The sequence below is a fragment of the Betta splendens genome, chromosome 13 (assembly GCF_900634795.4).
Source record: "Betta splendens chromosome 13, fBetSpl5.4, whole genome shotgun sequence".
Lineage (NCBI taxonomy): Eukaryota > Metazoa > Chordata > Actinopteri > Anabantiformes > Osphronemidae > Betta > Betta splendens.
In genome coordinates, this window is record NC_040893.2 from 20,753,428 (window position 1) to 20,765,881 (window position 12,454).

Sequence of the window (12,454 nt, forward strand, 5' to 3'; positions counted from 1 at the left end):
CCAAAGCAAGAGTTTCATCTCTGTCTTCATTGTCTGCCTGTCTCACGACCACGAGGTCAAAGGCCGCGGTTAGATTCCTCACCAACATGAAATTATCGTCCCTTTGACTGGATTTCAGGCGTTTTCTCAGCTGGTGAACACAATTGCAGCCATTCATGCCTGAGCTCTCTGCTCTCAACACACACAGACTGAAATCTGGTCCTTGTGCATCAGAAAGTGTACAGTTCCATCCACACGGCACAATGCACACATTTAAAGCTGGAATGCAACACAAACAGGAAGAGAGAGTGAGAACAGTCACAGTGAGAGACACGAAAGCCGCGGCCTCAAGATTCAACATCAGACGCAACAACCGCAGTTAAACAGCTGCAGCGTCCATGACACGTGCACGCTGACGTGCACACACCTGCTGCTGACAGTCAGCGATGCCTCAGCGTCTCATGATACGACAGGTTGGAGAAACAGACAGGTGCGTTCAAAACATTTTATTTGTCTTCTTCAAACTCAGGTAAAAAACAGCAACATTATTACAAAACAGCCAAAAGTTGTTTGACACATTACATTAACTTAAAAGCAGTGATATGATTTTGTCTTCCAGGTTCGTAGCAACACAAACATGTTCATGGTTTGGTTCCGTCTGTGAGGAACCGAAACCGGAACCCAGTTACTGACTGAACGAGAAAGAAACGAGTCAGGTTCTAGCTGCTTCGGGGACAATCACATGAACTCCAGCTCGAGGCTGCACATCCATTTAATCATCTGTGATGGATTATTTCACGCTGCAGAAAGACGAGGCCACGCGTTGGTTACCATGGTTACCTGCACATCGCCTCTGGGCGGCGATGGACACTTTGGAGTTTTAGTCAAGTCAGAAAGATTTACAGAGAGTTTAAAAGCTGCCGTTGGATTTTCCTCCAATTCAAGGTACTTTATTCTTTTTAATTTAATTAAAGCTTTTTATTCAGTCGGTGAAGTTTCTGCTACATCCTCATGACAATGACCACGAGTTGAGATTTAAGGAAACAACCGTCCTAAATCCAGACAAACCTTGAGCTCATGTGAAGTGGTGTAAACAGAGAACGAGGGGAAAATGCTGCGGATTTCTTCCGTCAAACCTCAGATTTGCAGAAAGGTCAGACTGGGAGCGTCAGGTGGGCGGCGGCCCGTTGATGTACCTCAGGACCAGGTGGACGCTCCGATGCATCCTGTTGCTACGGTGACACGGCGGCTCCAGATCCACCCAGGCCAGAGAGGCCAGCACCAGCACAGCTGCTGCCCCACACAGGAAGAGGAGGAAGGCGGCGGCTCTGCTCAACAAGAGGTGGAGCATTAGAGGCCGGCGGTACGACTGCACCTGAACTCACCACGGCCAGAGCTCGTCAGATCAGCTCCAAACCGCTGCCTTGCTCAAAAACACGCCATCTTCCTGTGGTTCAGGACTCCCCTCGCGTCATCAGCTGTTTCCTCACCTTCGCTCGAGGAGCAGAGGCTTCGATTCTTCACAGAACGACGACTCTTCTTCAGCCTGAGGAACAGGGAGCGTGCGTTACACTATCTTCACTCTATGTGCTTCTCTCATCTGTAGTCACTGAACTTTACACCCAAACATCCAACTGCTGATTCTCTCAAAGCTGCGGTTGTAATCGATTTATCTTCCAATTTGCTTAGTGGTGACTCGATTTGTCAGTAATGAGGCCAAAGTCGTTCAATCAAACACGCATTCAGTCACGCTTTAGTTACGAAGCCAGTCTGAGGAAAACCCAGTGCAGCTCTGCAGACAGAGCAAGTCACTGAATCCACTCAGACGGGGTTGTGGTTTGGTTCGGACTAGGACGAGCCCACCTGCACCTCGCCTTCAGTCTGCACCGCCTTGGAACAGGAAGCCGGGCTGTGGACGCTCAGCCAGGCCCTGACTCGGGTCCTCCACGGGTCCCCGGGAGGCGGGTCTCCACCATGTCTCGCTGCAGGAGAGAAGACACCAGGATGAACGAGGTCCGAACGCCCCTCAGGACCCTGCAGAGAAAAGGAGAACCTTTAGAGCAGGCAAGCAAAAACTGAGAACAGCTCCATCCGTGAGTCAGTGGCTCCAGAGCACGCGACGACTGGGTCGGAGCCGGTCCCAGACGGTACCGCTCAGGTCCGATTCCAGAGGCTCAGAGCCTCCGCTGTGGACTACAGCATTAAAAGACCTGCTGCCAGTCACCATGAGGCGTACAGACGGAGCCGGGCCGGGCCCAGCGACGGTGCATGGCTGCGCAGGCGTGAAAAACAAACGCACACAGGCCCCGCCAAAATAAAGGCGAGATGTGCAGACGCTCGGTCTCACATCATCAATAAGTCAGCAGGAGGCAGGAGCTGCTGTGACCACATCATGAAGCCGACACATTTCTAGCTGGTGTGATGAGACGAGCAGATGGAGCCTCTGGGGCAGCAGCATCTGGGTCAGAGCCGAACAGGAAGCAGCAGCATCTGGGTCAGAGCCGAACAGGAAGCAGCAGCACGTACAGCGCCGAGCCCCACTGCGTCTTCAAGCTGCATCTGTGTATAAAATGGAGCTCCGGCCTCCGGTCAATCTACTGCTCTAAACAAAAGGAGGCTGGGCCCCGGGTCCAGGACCACGTCCGGACCGCGTCTGGACCGCGTCTGGACCAGGACCGCAGAGGCCACGCGTCTCGCTGCTGGTGGAACCTACACTCACACAATCCATCACAGACCACCGTAAACACAGCTACTCACCAGGTCTGTGCTAATGTCGGACTCTGAGCCGAGGGAGCTGAGGTAGCGGCGCCTCTTCAGGCGGTCCCTGTGACACACACCTGCACACACGCACACACACCTTTACTCAGCAGAACTCCACCAGTATCGGTGGACAGTCAGAGGCAGGAGGCAACACACGCTTCCTGCTTTACCTGTCCCAGCGCTGAAATACGATGAGTCGGCGTCGTCACAGGACACAGAACAGCCCACATCCACAGAGGGGTCCCACTCCAAGCCCTGGGGGTCATGGGTGGAGGATGGTGGACTGAGGGACGGAACCGGTCCATAGCCGTTGAACCAGCCCGTCTTCACTGTTAGAGGAGGATCCCGGCCGCAGCCATCAGGAAGTGGCTCCTCTAACAGAGTCTCAGAAGGACAACCAGAGTCCTGAGACAGGAGCCAGTGGTCCTCGAACACCTGCAGACAGACAGACAGACAGGCACAGAGCGAGACAGACAGACACACACACACAGCCAGAGACACACACAACTCATTACTGTTGAACTGAAGTGACTGAAGGACATTTATGTTTTAATTCCTTTGTGTCTCATGCATGTGCGTGTTTAAGTGTGTTACCTGTGCGTGCATTACTGTACTTGTCTCTGTGTGTACCAGTCGTGTGTGTGTGTGTGTGTGTGTGTGTGTGTGTGTGTGTGTGTGTACCAGTCTCATGCTGAGCAGTCGTGTGTGTGTGTGTGTGTATGTGTGTGTACCAGTCTCATGCTGAGCAGTCGTGTGTGTGTGTGTACCAGTCTGAGCAGTGTGTGTGTGTGTGTGTGTGTACCAGTCTGAGCAGTCGTGTGTGTGTGTGTGTGTGTGTGTGTGTACCAGTCTCATGCTGAGCAGTCGTGTGTGTGTTCGTGCTATGCTGTTGTAAATGTGGCTGCAGCGCCGCAGCAGCTCCAGCAGGCGACTCTCCAGGTGCCGAGCATCTGAGGCTTGGCTGCTTTGGATCAGCGCCTCGCCGCGCTGCAGAAGAGCGTTGATGCGGCTCGAGTTCACACACACACAGTCCTGGAGAGCCTGCGAAGGACAGGAGGCCGAGCAGTGAGGCCAACGCCGCCGATGGCTTAAACACACACACACACACACACACACACACACACCCACACACACACACCCACACACACACACACACACACACACACACACACACACACACACACACACACACACACACACACACACACACACACCTGCAGTCGCCTCAGCTTCTCACAGGCGCTTCCACTCCGCTGGTCCACCTCACTCAGACGGACGTCCAGCTCAGCCAACCACACTGAAAGCTCCTCCCCCTCTGCCTCAAACTCCTCCCACTCCGACACAAAGACCTGAGGGAAACCGACCGAAGATGAAGTTTTAAAAAGCAGATACTTCGAGCTTTAAAACTGAGTTTTTATGTTGTTTTATGTGTTGTGTTTAAGTTCTACATTTAAGACTCATCTCAGTCTACACACTGGACCCATCTCCAGTCTGACAGAAGGAGGTTATGGACTGAATGGGACGGTGCTCTGACCATCAGCCTCCTGACGATGGAGTCCAGCTTTGCGTTCACGTCGTCCCATCGCCTCCCGCACTCTCTCGCCGCTCCCAGCAGTCGCGCTCGCATGGCGCCGTGGAAAAGCTGGGCCAGGGTCCGGTTCCTGCGGGTCAGACCGTCCAGCTGGACGAGCCGGGACCCAGCGTCAAACCTCTGCAGGAACAAGAGACCCGGGTTCATTCATGTTGGAATTAATGTAAAACTCCCAGATCCAACTTCCTGTTCAACATGTGTCTTTGGGCCGTGACAGGAGGTTTGCTTCAACCGGATCAGCAGAAAGCCACGCTGCGTCCCGTGAGCAGCCTCAGGCAGAACCTGAGAGCCGACACATCTGTGCTCACCTCAAACGTCCTCAGAGCTTCCTTAGCGGCCACGTAGGTGACGGGGGCGGAGTTATGAGACGTGACGGCCTGCTCAGCCAACCGAAGCCAAGCGTCCAGGTGGGCGTGTTCCTTCATGAACTCATGCCACAGGGTCCACCTCCTCTCCAACCTGAACCACATCAGGGACTTCTCATCATTTCAAATCAAACCGTACCGTTTCATGTGCAATACGTGGGTGGCTTCGACGTCCTGTCGGACCAAGGAGACCCAGGAGCCCAGTGGACGTGAGCCCGTGAAGCATCACTCACCGTCCACTTTCCTGCTCGTCTCCATCTCCGCTCATTTGTTGCGTTTCCTCCTCCAGAGGAGACGAGGCAAATGGAAACGGAGGCTCCGACAGCTCCAGCTCCAACCTCCCAGCTGCAGACGCAGCATCAGCATGTGCTGCCGGACCCGGACCCGGACCCGGGCCGGCGCTGGGCATCCTGCACCTGCTGGGAGCCACGCAGCCCTCGCCTGTTGTCTAAAGACATGAACACATTAGTAGGATTATGGAATAAGGAATAACATAAGAAAGGGTGTTAATCTTTAGTTCAGTTAGTTTAAGTTTGGAGACAGAGTCAGCAGCAAATGTTTGTAATATTCCTTGAAATTCTCTGCTCACGTTGAGTAGCTGCGGTCTTTTAGCTGATGCAAAGTGTGTTGTGAGTGTGTCTGCATGTTATTCAAATCACTCCAACCCATGGAAAACTACCAGACGAAGGCGTCGTCCGGCCCAACGTGGTCCAACGTGCAGACAAGGATCCAGTCACATCCTCAGCTTGTCTGGAGCCGGGTCAGCGTCAGCCTGAAGGACCGATCGCACCGGGGCGCTTTCGGGTCGGACAGGACCGCGACCGCTCTCAGAGACCGAGATTTTTGCGTGGTTACAAACCGACGACACATTGACACGTGAACTTCAGCCTGAGGGCGCGAAGATATGCAGCTCATCTGACTTTAGAAGGAGGCACGGACGGAGTGTCATTCAGATTAAGACGAGGGCTTCCTCTGGAGCCGACGGTGATATGAGGTAAAAGAGCCGAGCTGAGGACTCGGCTTAGACTCATTTACATGAAGCTACAGAACCAGGGAACGCTGCTCTGAGGAGTCACAGCCACAGGTGCTGCTCTCAGCATCACGCACGTCTGTCATGACCAGGGTTCAAAGGTCACCGCATGTCTGAGAAGTGAAATCGTTCCCAGAGCTGCAGTGGAGGAGAAGACCCATCTCTGCTCCCCAGACTCCACGCACAGAACCGGGCCCGCACAGAACCGGGCCGAGGCCAAGCGGGCACAAAGAGCAGCCGATTCAGCCGCTTTTGACGTGGAGGAAAAGGCTTCACAGAATGCTGTTTCCTGCCTCCGCGCCTCCGGCCTCCAGTCAATCTACTGCTCGAAACAAAAGGAGGCTCCAGGCCGCCTCCCTGCTGCTCCTCCTCCTCCTCCTCCTCCTCCTCCTCGGGGAGACAGACAGAGAGCATGAATGAAGACACCTGATCTTAAAGAGCTAATTCTGCAGTTTGAGGCCAGGATGGAAAAGGAGACGGTGGGAATATCTGGAGGGAGGATCGTCCAACATCCCTGAAAAAAAGCTGGAGCCACAGGCGAAACGGGCTCTGCACTGGACCCGACCCGATACGATGATTCATAAAATCAGAACTAAACAGCCAGTAAACGGGAAACTTTCAGCACGTGAAAGATCAAAGTATTTTTAAATTATTCTTTCATAAAAGGTCCAGTTGTTTGTGTCTGGATGCGACTGCAACTGTGGACAGTTCTAAGTACCGGGGTGTTCACCTCAACCATAGACTGGACTGGACTAATAACACTGATGCTCTGTACAAGAGCCAAAGCGGCCTCCACCTGCGGAGGAGACTGAGGTTCTGGAGCGTGCAGGTCCACGTTAAGGACCTTCTATGACTCTGTGGTGGCCTCTGTCATCCACTATGTGGTCTGATGGGAGCAGGCAGGAAAAGGCTGAGGAAGCTGGTGAGGAAGACGAGCTCTGTCCTGGGATGTCCCCTGGACTCTGGAGGACGTTGGCCGAGCTCACATCCATGGACCGTTCCTGTGGGAGCTGTGAGCTCCTTCAGTGGAGACTGATCCACTCAGTGTAGGAAGGAGCGCTACCGCTGTCAGACTGTACAATGTGGAGGTCTGACAGGCAGGTTGTTTGCTCACTTCATCTTGGACACTATTTGAGTTGTTAATACGTACACAATGTTGTTGCTGTCTATTTTTTATGCTCCTTTTTCTTGTGATCCTGCACAATTTCTTTGCTGTTCCAGCAACAGAATTTCCCCGCTTTGGGATCAATACAGTTCAACCATCCATCAGCTCTGGTTTAATGTTAATGCTGCACCTACTAAGACCTCTCCAGAACCGAGCAACTGGATCAGCCGACAGAAGAAAGCACTAACTGCTTCTCCTTCTCTTCACTGCACCACACGGATTAAAACAGCAGCCGAACAAAAGTCAGACAGAATGAAGTCATAACTCTACTCTGATTATGTCGTGTGGAGCTTCAGGCTAATGAGGGCGATGAGATTTCTAAAGGTGTCAGAAGAGCTTTTAACTGCACTCGTCCTAATCCCGTGACCCAAATGGGCCGTGAGCAGGATCTGAAAGCTGAACTGACTAAGCTGGAAAAAAGAGTTTAAGAGGACGCCAGGAGGTTCTGATCCGTTCTAAGACAGACGCTTCAGGCCAAGCCGGTTCAGAACCGGGTCAGACAGAACCAGCTGTATGTGGAAGCATATACCTCATGGTCACCGGTCCAGCTACTGGAGGTTCTGCTGGAAAAGTGCGTCAAATAACCGCGTTAACGTACGACTGTGGAGAAATGACCCAAAGCCGTTTTCTGTATCTGAAGCCAAAAGACGGAGCACAGAAACAGAACCACCACAAGGAGCTGCTGAGCCAGAGAGAAATGACCCGTTCCTCAGCAGAACCTGAACCCAGCTTCTCTTCAGGAACCAAGAGCAAACAGAACATTTAACCCAGGGCAGCAGCTGCTCTGCTTTGTCTCCAGCTATTCAGCTTTAAATGTCATTCACTGGCTTGAACCACGAAAACACGTCACAGCGCGAATGTTTTCTTCCTCAAAGTTAAAACCTCGGTAGAAAGAAATTAAGTTGTTTTAGTGAACGTGCAGAGAAAATCTGACCAACGCAAAACCGAACACTTTCCCAGCACGAAGTCAATGACTGAATGACTGGACCCCGTGCACGCGCGCGCGCGCGCGCGCACAGCCGCAAACGACCAGTTACGCGAACCGGTTCCTTCACTGTACAGGGATTAAATTACCTGCTTTTACAGAAGGTCACATGCTGCATGACAACAACATGCCTTTAAAACAACAACAACGTGCCCAACGAGTTTTAGAGACGCACAACAGCGTCGCACAGACAGATGAAGTAGCTGCGGCCCAATTAATGAACGTACCCGCTGTGGAAGCAGCGCCAACCCAAAAGGCGTCCGAACCGGAGGGAACGCACTTCCGGTGTGTCTGCTCGGCATCAGCTGATGAGAACCATCTGCAGGTGAATTATCTTCAACCTACAGCAGGAACAGCCGCGACGGAAAACACAGCGGTAACACGAGCCTACCTGCTGCAGGTAGCGCACAGGCCACGCCCCGCGGTTCCGGCTGCGTGCGCGCGCACACGCTGCTCGCCCGCGCCTTTTACCTGCGTCCCGTTTTTAAACAAACATTCCTACGCACACTAATAAACTTACTTTCTATCTTTTTTCTTATAGAAGTCGTTAAACATTTAACTTAACCCTAAGCTTCAACTTAATCCGGAATGGGACGTGGCCCTTTATAAACTATAGAGACGAGCAGCTCCGACGTCCTTTAGCTGAAAGCAGCCACAGCATCAAAAAAATGATTAACCAGAGTCACATGAATCAGGAAATATCAATAAACAAGTGAACGTTGCACCAGACTGGAACCAGGAAAGGTTTTAAACAGCGAGGGGACAAATCAGACTCTGCACCTTTGATTGTGTTATGATTGTGAATAGACCTGCTGCAAACCTGAAGCTGGTGAATGGAGCGAGTCCTCAGAGGAACCTCAAAGTCTGAACTAGAAACGCAGCAGCTTCTGAATCGCTTCTTGTCTAATGCTTCACACCTTCTGTTTATTTGGTGCCGCACAGTCTCTTCACTGTGATGAGCGTTCACACATGCGAGGACGAGGCTCGGACTCGTGGAGGCAGTAGATCAGCCCCGAGCTCAGAGGGGTCCTGGACCCTCGGTTCTGATTGGATGGTTGTAAGCAGTTAGCACACACACACACAGGAGCAAATCAATGTGTGTGTGAGCACGTGGGGCTCATCTGCATATATGCAAATGTACTCACATGCTCTGCTGCAGATTGGTGCACAGACTTTATCTCTATGCAATTATGTAAATGAGGCCCAGTGTTGTAGGACAGTTACGTAAACACTGTATTTCAAAGAGAGATTTAGCAGGAAATTACATAAGCGGCTGGTTCCGAGGCTATTTACAGCTGCAGCCGACGAGTCCCCGCGGAGACAATGTGCTGCCTCCACCTCCACCAGGACCACGGGAACCCGGGTTCTGGTTGGGTTCTGCTCTGTGCCGGTCACATCTGTGCACCTCTGGCCACGTTCAGCATGAAACGGATCCTTGATCACAGCTTCACAGACGACGCCTCTTCGTTCCTCAACAGGGAACATTTTAAACAACTCAAGTGTATTTTGTTTCTCGTCACCTGCAGAAAACTGAGTTCAGGTTCACATTCATCTGCTGAACAAGACCAGGTTCTCTGTTGGTTCACATGAGGAGACGTCGTGCAGCTCAGCTTCAAAGTTGATGGTAAAACGTGAGCTGAGACGGCAGACGCCTCCGCAGCGACACCATGACCTGATGTGAATAAACACTACGCAACTGTCTTCAATTCAGTGTGCGTGTGTGTGTCTGGAGGCCGTGTGTGTGCGTGTGTGTGTGTGTGTGTGTGTGTGTGTGTGTGTGTGTGCGTATGTGTGCGTGCGTGTGTGTGTGCGTATGTGTGTGTGCGTGCGTGTGTGTGTGCGTATGTGTGTGTGTGTCTATGTGTGTGTGTGTGCGTATGTGCGTGCGTGTGTGTGTGTCTATGTGTGTGCGTATGTGTGCGTGTGTGTGTGTGTGCGTATGTGTGTGTGCGTGCGTGTGTGTGTGCGTATGTGTGTGTGTGTCTATGTGTGTGTGTGTGTGTGCGTATGTGTGCGTGCGTGTGTGTGTCTATGTGCGTGCGTGTGTGTGTGTCTATGTGTGTGGTATGTGTGCGTGGCGTTGTGTGTGTGTGGTGTGTGTGTGCGTTGTGTGTGTGCGTATGTGTGTGTGTGTCTATGTGTGTGTGTGTGTGCGTATGTGTGCGTGCGTGTGTGTGTGTCTATGCGTGTGCGTATGTGTGCGTGCGTGTGTGTGTGTCTATGTGTGTGCGTATGTGTGCGTGCGTGTGTCATACATTTCTTGACCTTTACTGCATCTTCAGTTCTGACCTTTGTAATAATGGAATCTGCCCCACAAAAACATGTGCAGAGGTGAAACAGTCAGAGCTTCCGGGTGTGTTGTGCGTCACACATCTGAGACTTGCTTGCAGCTCTCAGACTCTGCTGCAGTGGACAGCATGTTGGACTGTGGCTGTGTAGGACTGAGGCAATTTAATGGCTGTGGGTTCGAGTCCCTCTAGAGTTTTCTGACACTGCTTTTTTTCCTCTACTTTCTGTTTCTTTGGTTTTTAGCTGCGTTACACCTCCCAGATGTGAATGATGCAGTTCTACTTTGGACAGACATCTGGGTCGGACTACGGTACCAAGACTCTAAGGAAGCAGAGTCTGACTCGCTGACACTCACATGTGCTGTAACTGACTGGAGGTGTTTTATATCTCAGAGAGTTTGGGTTTTTATGAAATAAATGTAATCCACAATGAAATATGTGACCATTTGTTCATAATATTGTAACCATGTCCTTTTAATTTCACTCAGCGTGTGTCTGTCTGTCGAAGCCTGGTTGTGTGATTTATTCAGCGCCTGCTTTATTCTGGTTCCCATCACTTCAGCATTTGGAGCTTTAGGGCTGAACCTCGATGATGTTGAGTGAGTGGTTCACCTGGTTGAAGGTCAGACAGTCCACTGACGGCCAGCAGAGAGCGTCAACAAAGACAGAGAAAACGCTGTCACCGGGAAAGTGAAGATGAGAGAAATGAAGAGGGAGACGTTACATAATGGTCTTAGCAGCCGTCTGCTCGACTGTCTGCCGCCGCCTGGCGGCCGGACGCGGAACTGCAGCGGATATTCCAGCCATTCTTATATAAGTAGACGGAGTCTGAGGCAGAAGCAGACAAATGCTGAGTTCTGACTGAAGGAAAGTGGAACTCGTCCCAATCCGTTATTTCGCTTATTCCACCTCTACAGCAACATCATGTCAAATAGTGTCAATAAGCGCAGAATTTACCCTCATGTCCTGATCCTTGACAACAGTGTCCGATGCTTTGAACAGAACATTCAAAAGCAATAAAACCATCGTCAAAGAGTCGTTGAAGTGTCTGTCCGCTTCGTTGCATTGGATCGAACCTAACGCTGAAGGGATCATTTCTGCAGTTAAAGGATCGATGTCACTGTGATACTTGTCTGATACGTGTGATCACACGTGAAGGTGAAAATAAAGGCGCAATTTCCTTTCACAAGTGAAGGAGATCAGACAACATAAACATACAAACTTCAGCATCATGGACTTTTCCTTCATGTTTCCATGTCAATGACTAGAAAGCATTGATTGATGTCCTTTGTAATATGATAATTAATCCTTTCATCTCTTCCATCGCACGTTTGATTGTAAACGGGACATTTAAAATAAAGCATGGATGCTTCTACTCTTTGATCTTTGGATATTTAATATCTGCATCAGTGTCATTTTTCCTTTTCATGTCTAAATTGAACGATCAAATTAGAGTAGAAAGGAAGGAAACTGTTTGATCTATAGGTTATTATTCGGTGCGCGCCAGATCACAGACTCAGCAGCTGGAGTCAATACTAAAACGAACATCAGCGCTGATTGACCTCCACGACGCAGACGTTCACAAACACGTGGTGAATCCGTTAACGTTGCTTTTCATTCTATAACTGTAACTTACTACAGTCGTCGATATGAAACTGTGAAGGCGAGCACGTTAGTGACGCTCGCTGCGTCCACGCAGGTCTGGACCTGAACCGTGGCCACATTTTCCGTGAATCCCACCACGAACAGCCGCGTTAAGCGTCTATAAGCACCGCAGTACATAAAGGTACTTGTGTAGAACTTTATGGCGCTTTACTCGATGACGTAATGAATGAAGTGAAAGCTGATTTCTACGTCACTGCAGTTTAGATGAAAATGTTGTACGTCACTACTGGGACCAACTCTTTTCACAAACAATAATAAAATATAATAATCAGGCTGAATCTGAAACCAAAGCGATGATACCACAAAGTATTTGACTTAATTGTCTCTCGGCCTTTGTCCGGTACCGACAGAACCAGGTTGTTTGAAGTTTACTGGAGAAGCGGTTAGTGACGTGAAATCACTTCACATCACTGCTCACTTCAAAGAAGCAAAGGGTTCAAAGGTCAAATCAAAGTCCAGACTTCTCCTCATCTCTGACTGAACTCCACCATCACACACCGAAATCACCTTCATCTCATTAGCATAAGAACGAGCTGCGAGGTGTCCGATGGCCGAACCTCCCTTTAAAACTGGAACCTGGACGCTACTGGAGCAACTTTGTGGCCGCTGCAGATCCTGAAAGGCGA

General features: G+C 50.8%; 1 protein-coding gene across 3 annotated transcripts; it reads right to left on the bottom strand.

Annotated features, from left to right (window-relative positions):
- Positions 1-470: 470 nt before the first annotated feature.
- On the bottom strand, positions 471-8,244 carry si:ch211-137a8.2 (uncharacterized protein LOC777613 homolog). Of its 3 annotated transcripts, none has more exons than XM_029170342.3 (11): positions 8,103-8,244; positions 4,929-5,143; positions 4,639-4,789; positions 4,274-4,450; positions 3,954-4,088; positions 3,586-3,780; positions 2,910-3,174; positions 2,737-2,816; positions 1,843-2,013; positions 1,470-1,525; positions 471-1,307 (listed from the first exon to the last, which is right to left on the bottom strand). In XM_029170342.3, exons 1-11 carry the CDS (start codon positions 8,175-8,177, stop codon positions 1,148-1,150), a joined length of 1,680 nt encoding a protein of 559 aa, XP_029026175.1. In that variant the 5' UTR covers positions 8,178-8,244; the 3' UTR covers positions 471-1,147. The 3 variants fall into 3 exon arrangements, 2 of the variants coding, with proteins under 2 accessions (XP_029026175.1, XP_029026176.1); XM_029170343.3 differs by lacking the exon at positions 8,103-8,244 and adding an exon at positions 7,965-8,101; XR_003787896.3 differs by having other exon boundaries at positions 1,223-1,307; positions 1,843-1,961.
- Positions 8,245-12,454: the final 4,210 nt, after the last annotated feature.

What these genes read in the sequence shown, in the direction of transcription:
- si:ch211-137a8.2 (XM_029170342.3), bottom strand. Translation starts at nt 8,177, where the DNA reads ATGCCGAGCAGACACACCGGAAGTGCGTTCCCTCCGGTTCGGACGCCT. An exon ending in AAGCTCTGAGGACGTTTGAG is followed by an intron (nt 4,451 to 4,638) that starts GTGAGCACAGAT and finishes TTGTTCCTGCAG; the next exon opens with AGGTTTGACGCTGGGTCCCG. An exon ending in GTATTTCAGCGCTGGGACAG is followed by an intron (nt 2,817 to 2,909) that starts GTAAAGCAGGAA and finishes GCGTGTGTGCAG; the next exon opens with GTGTGTGTCACAGGGACCGC.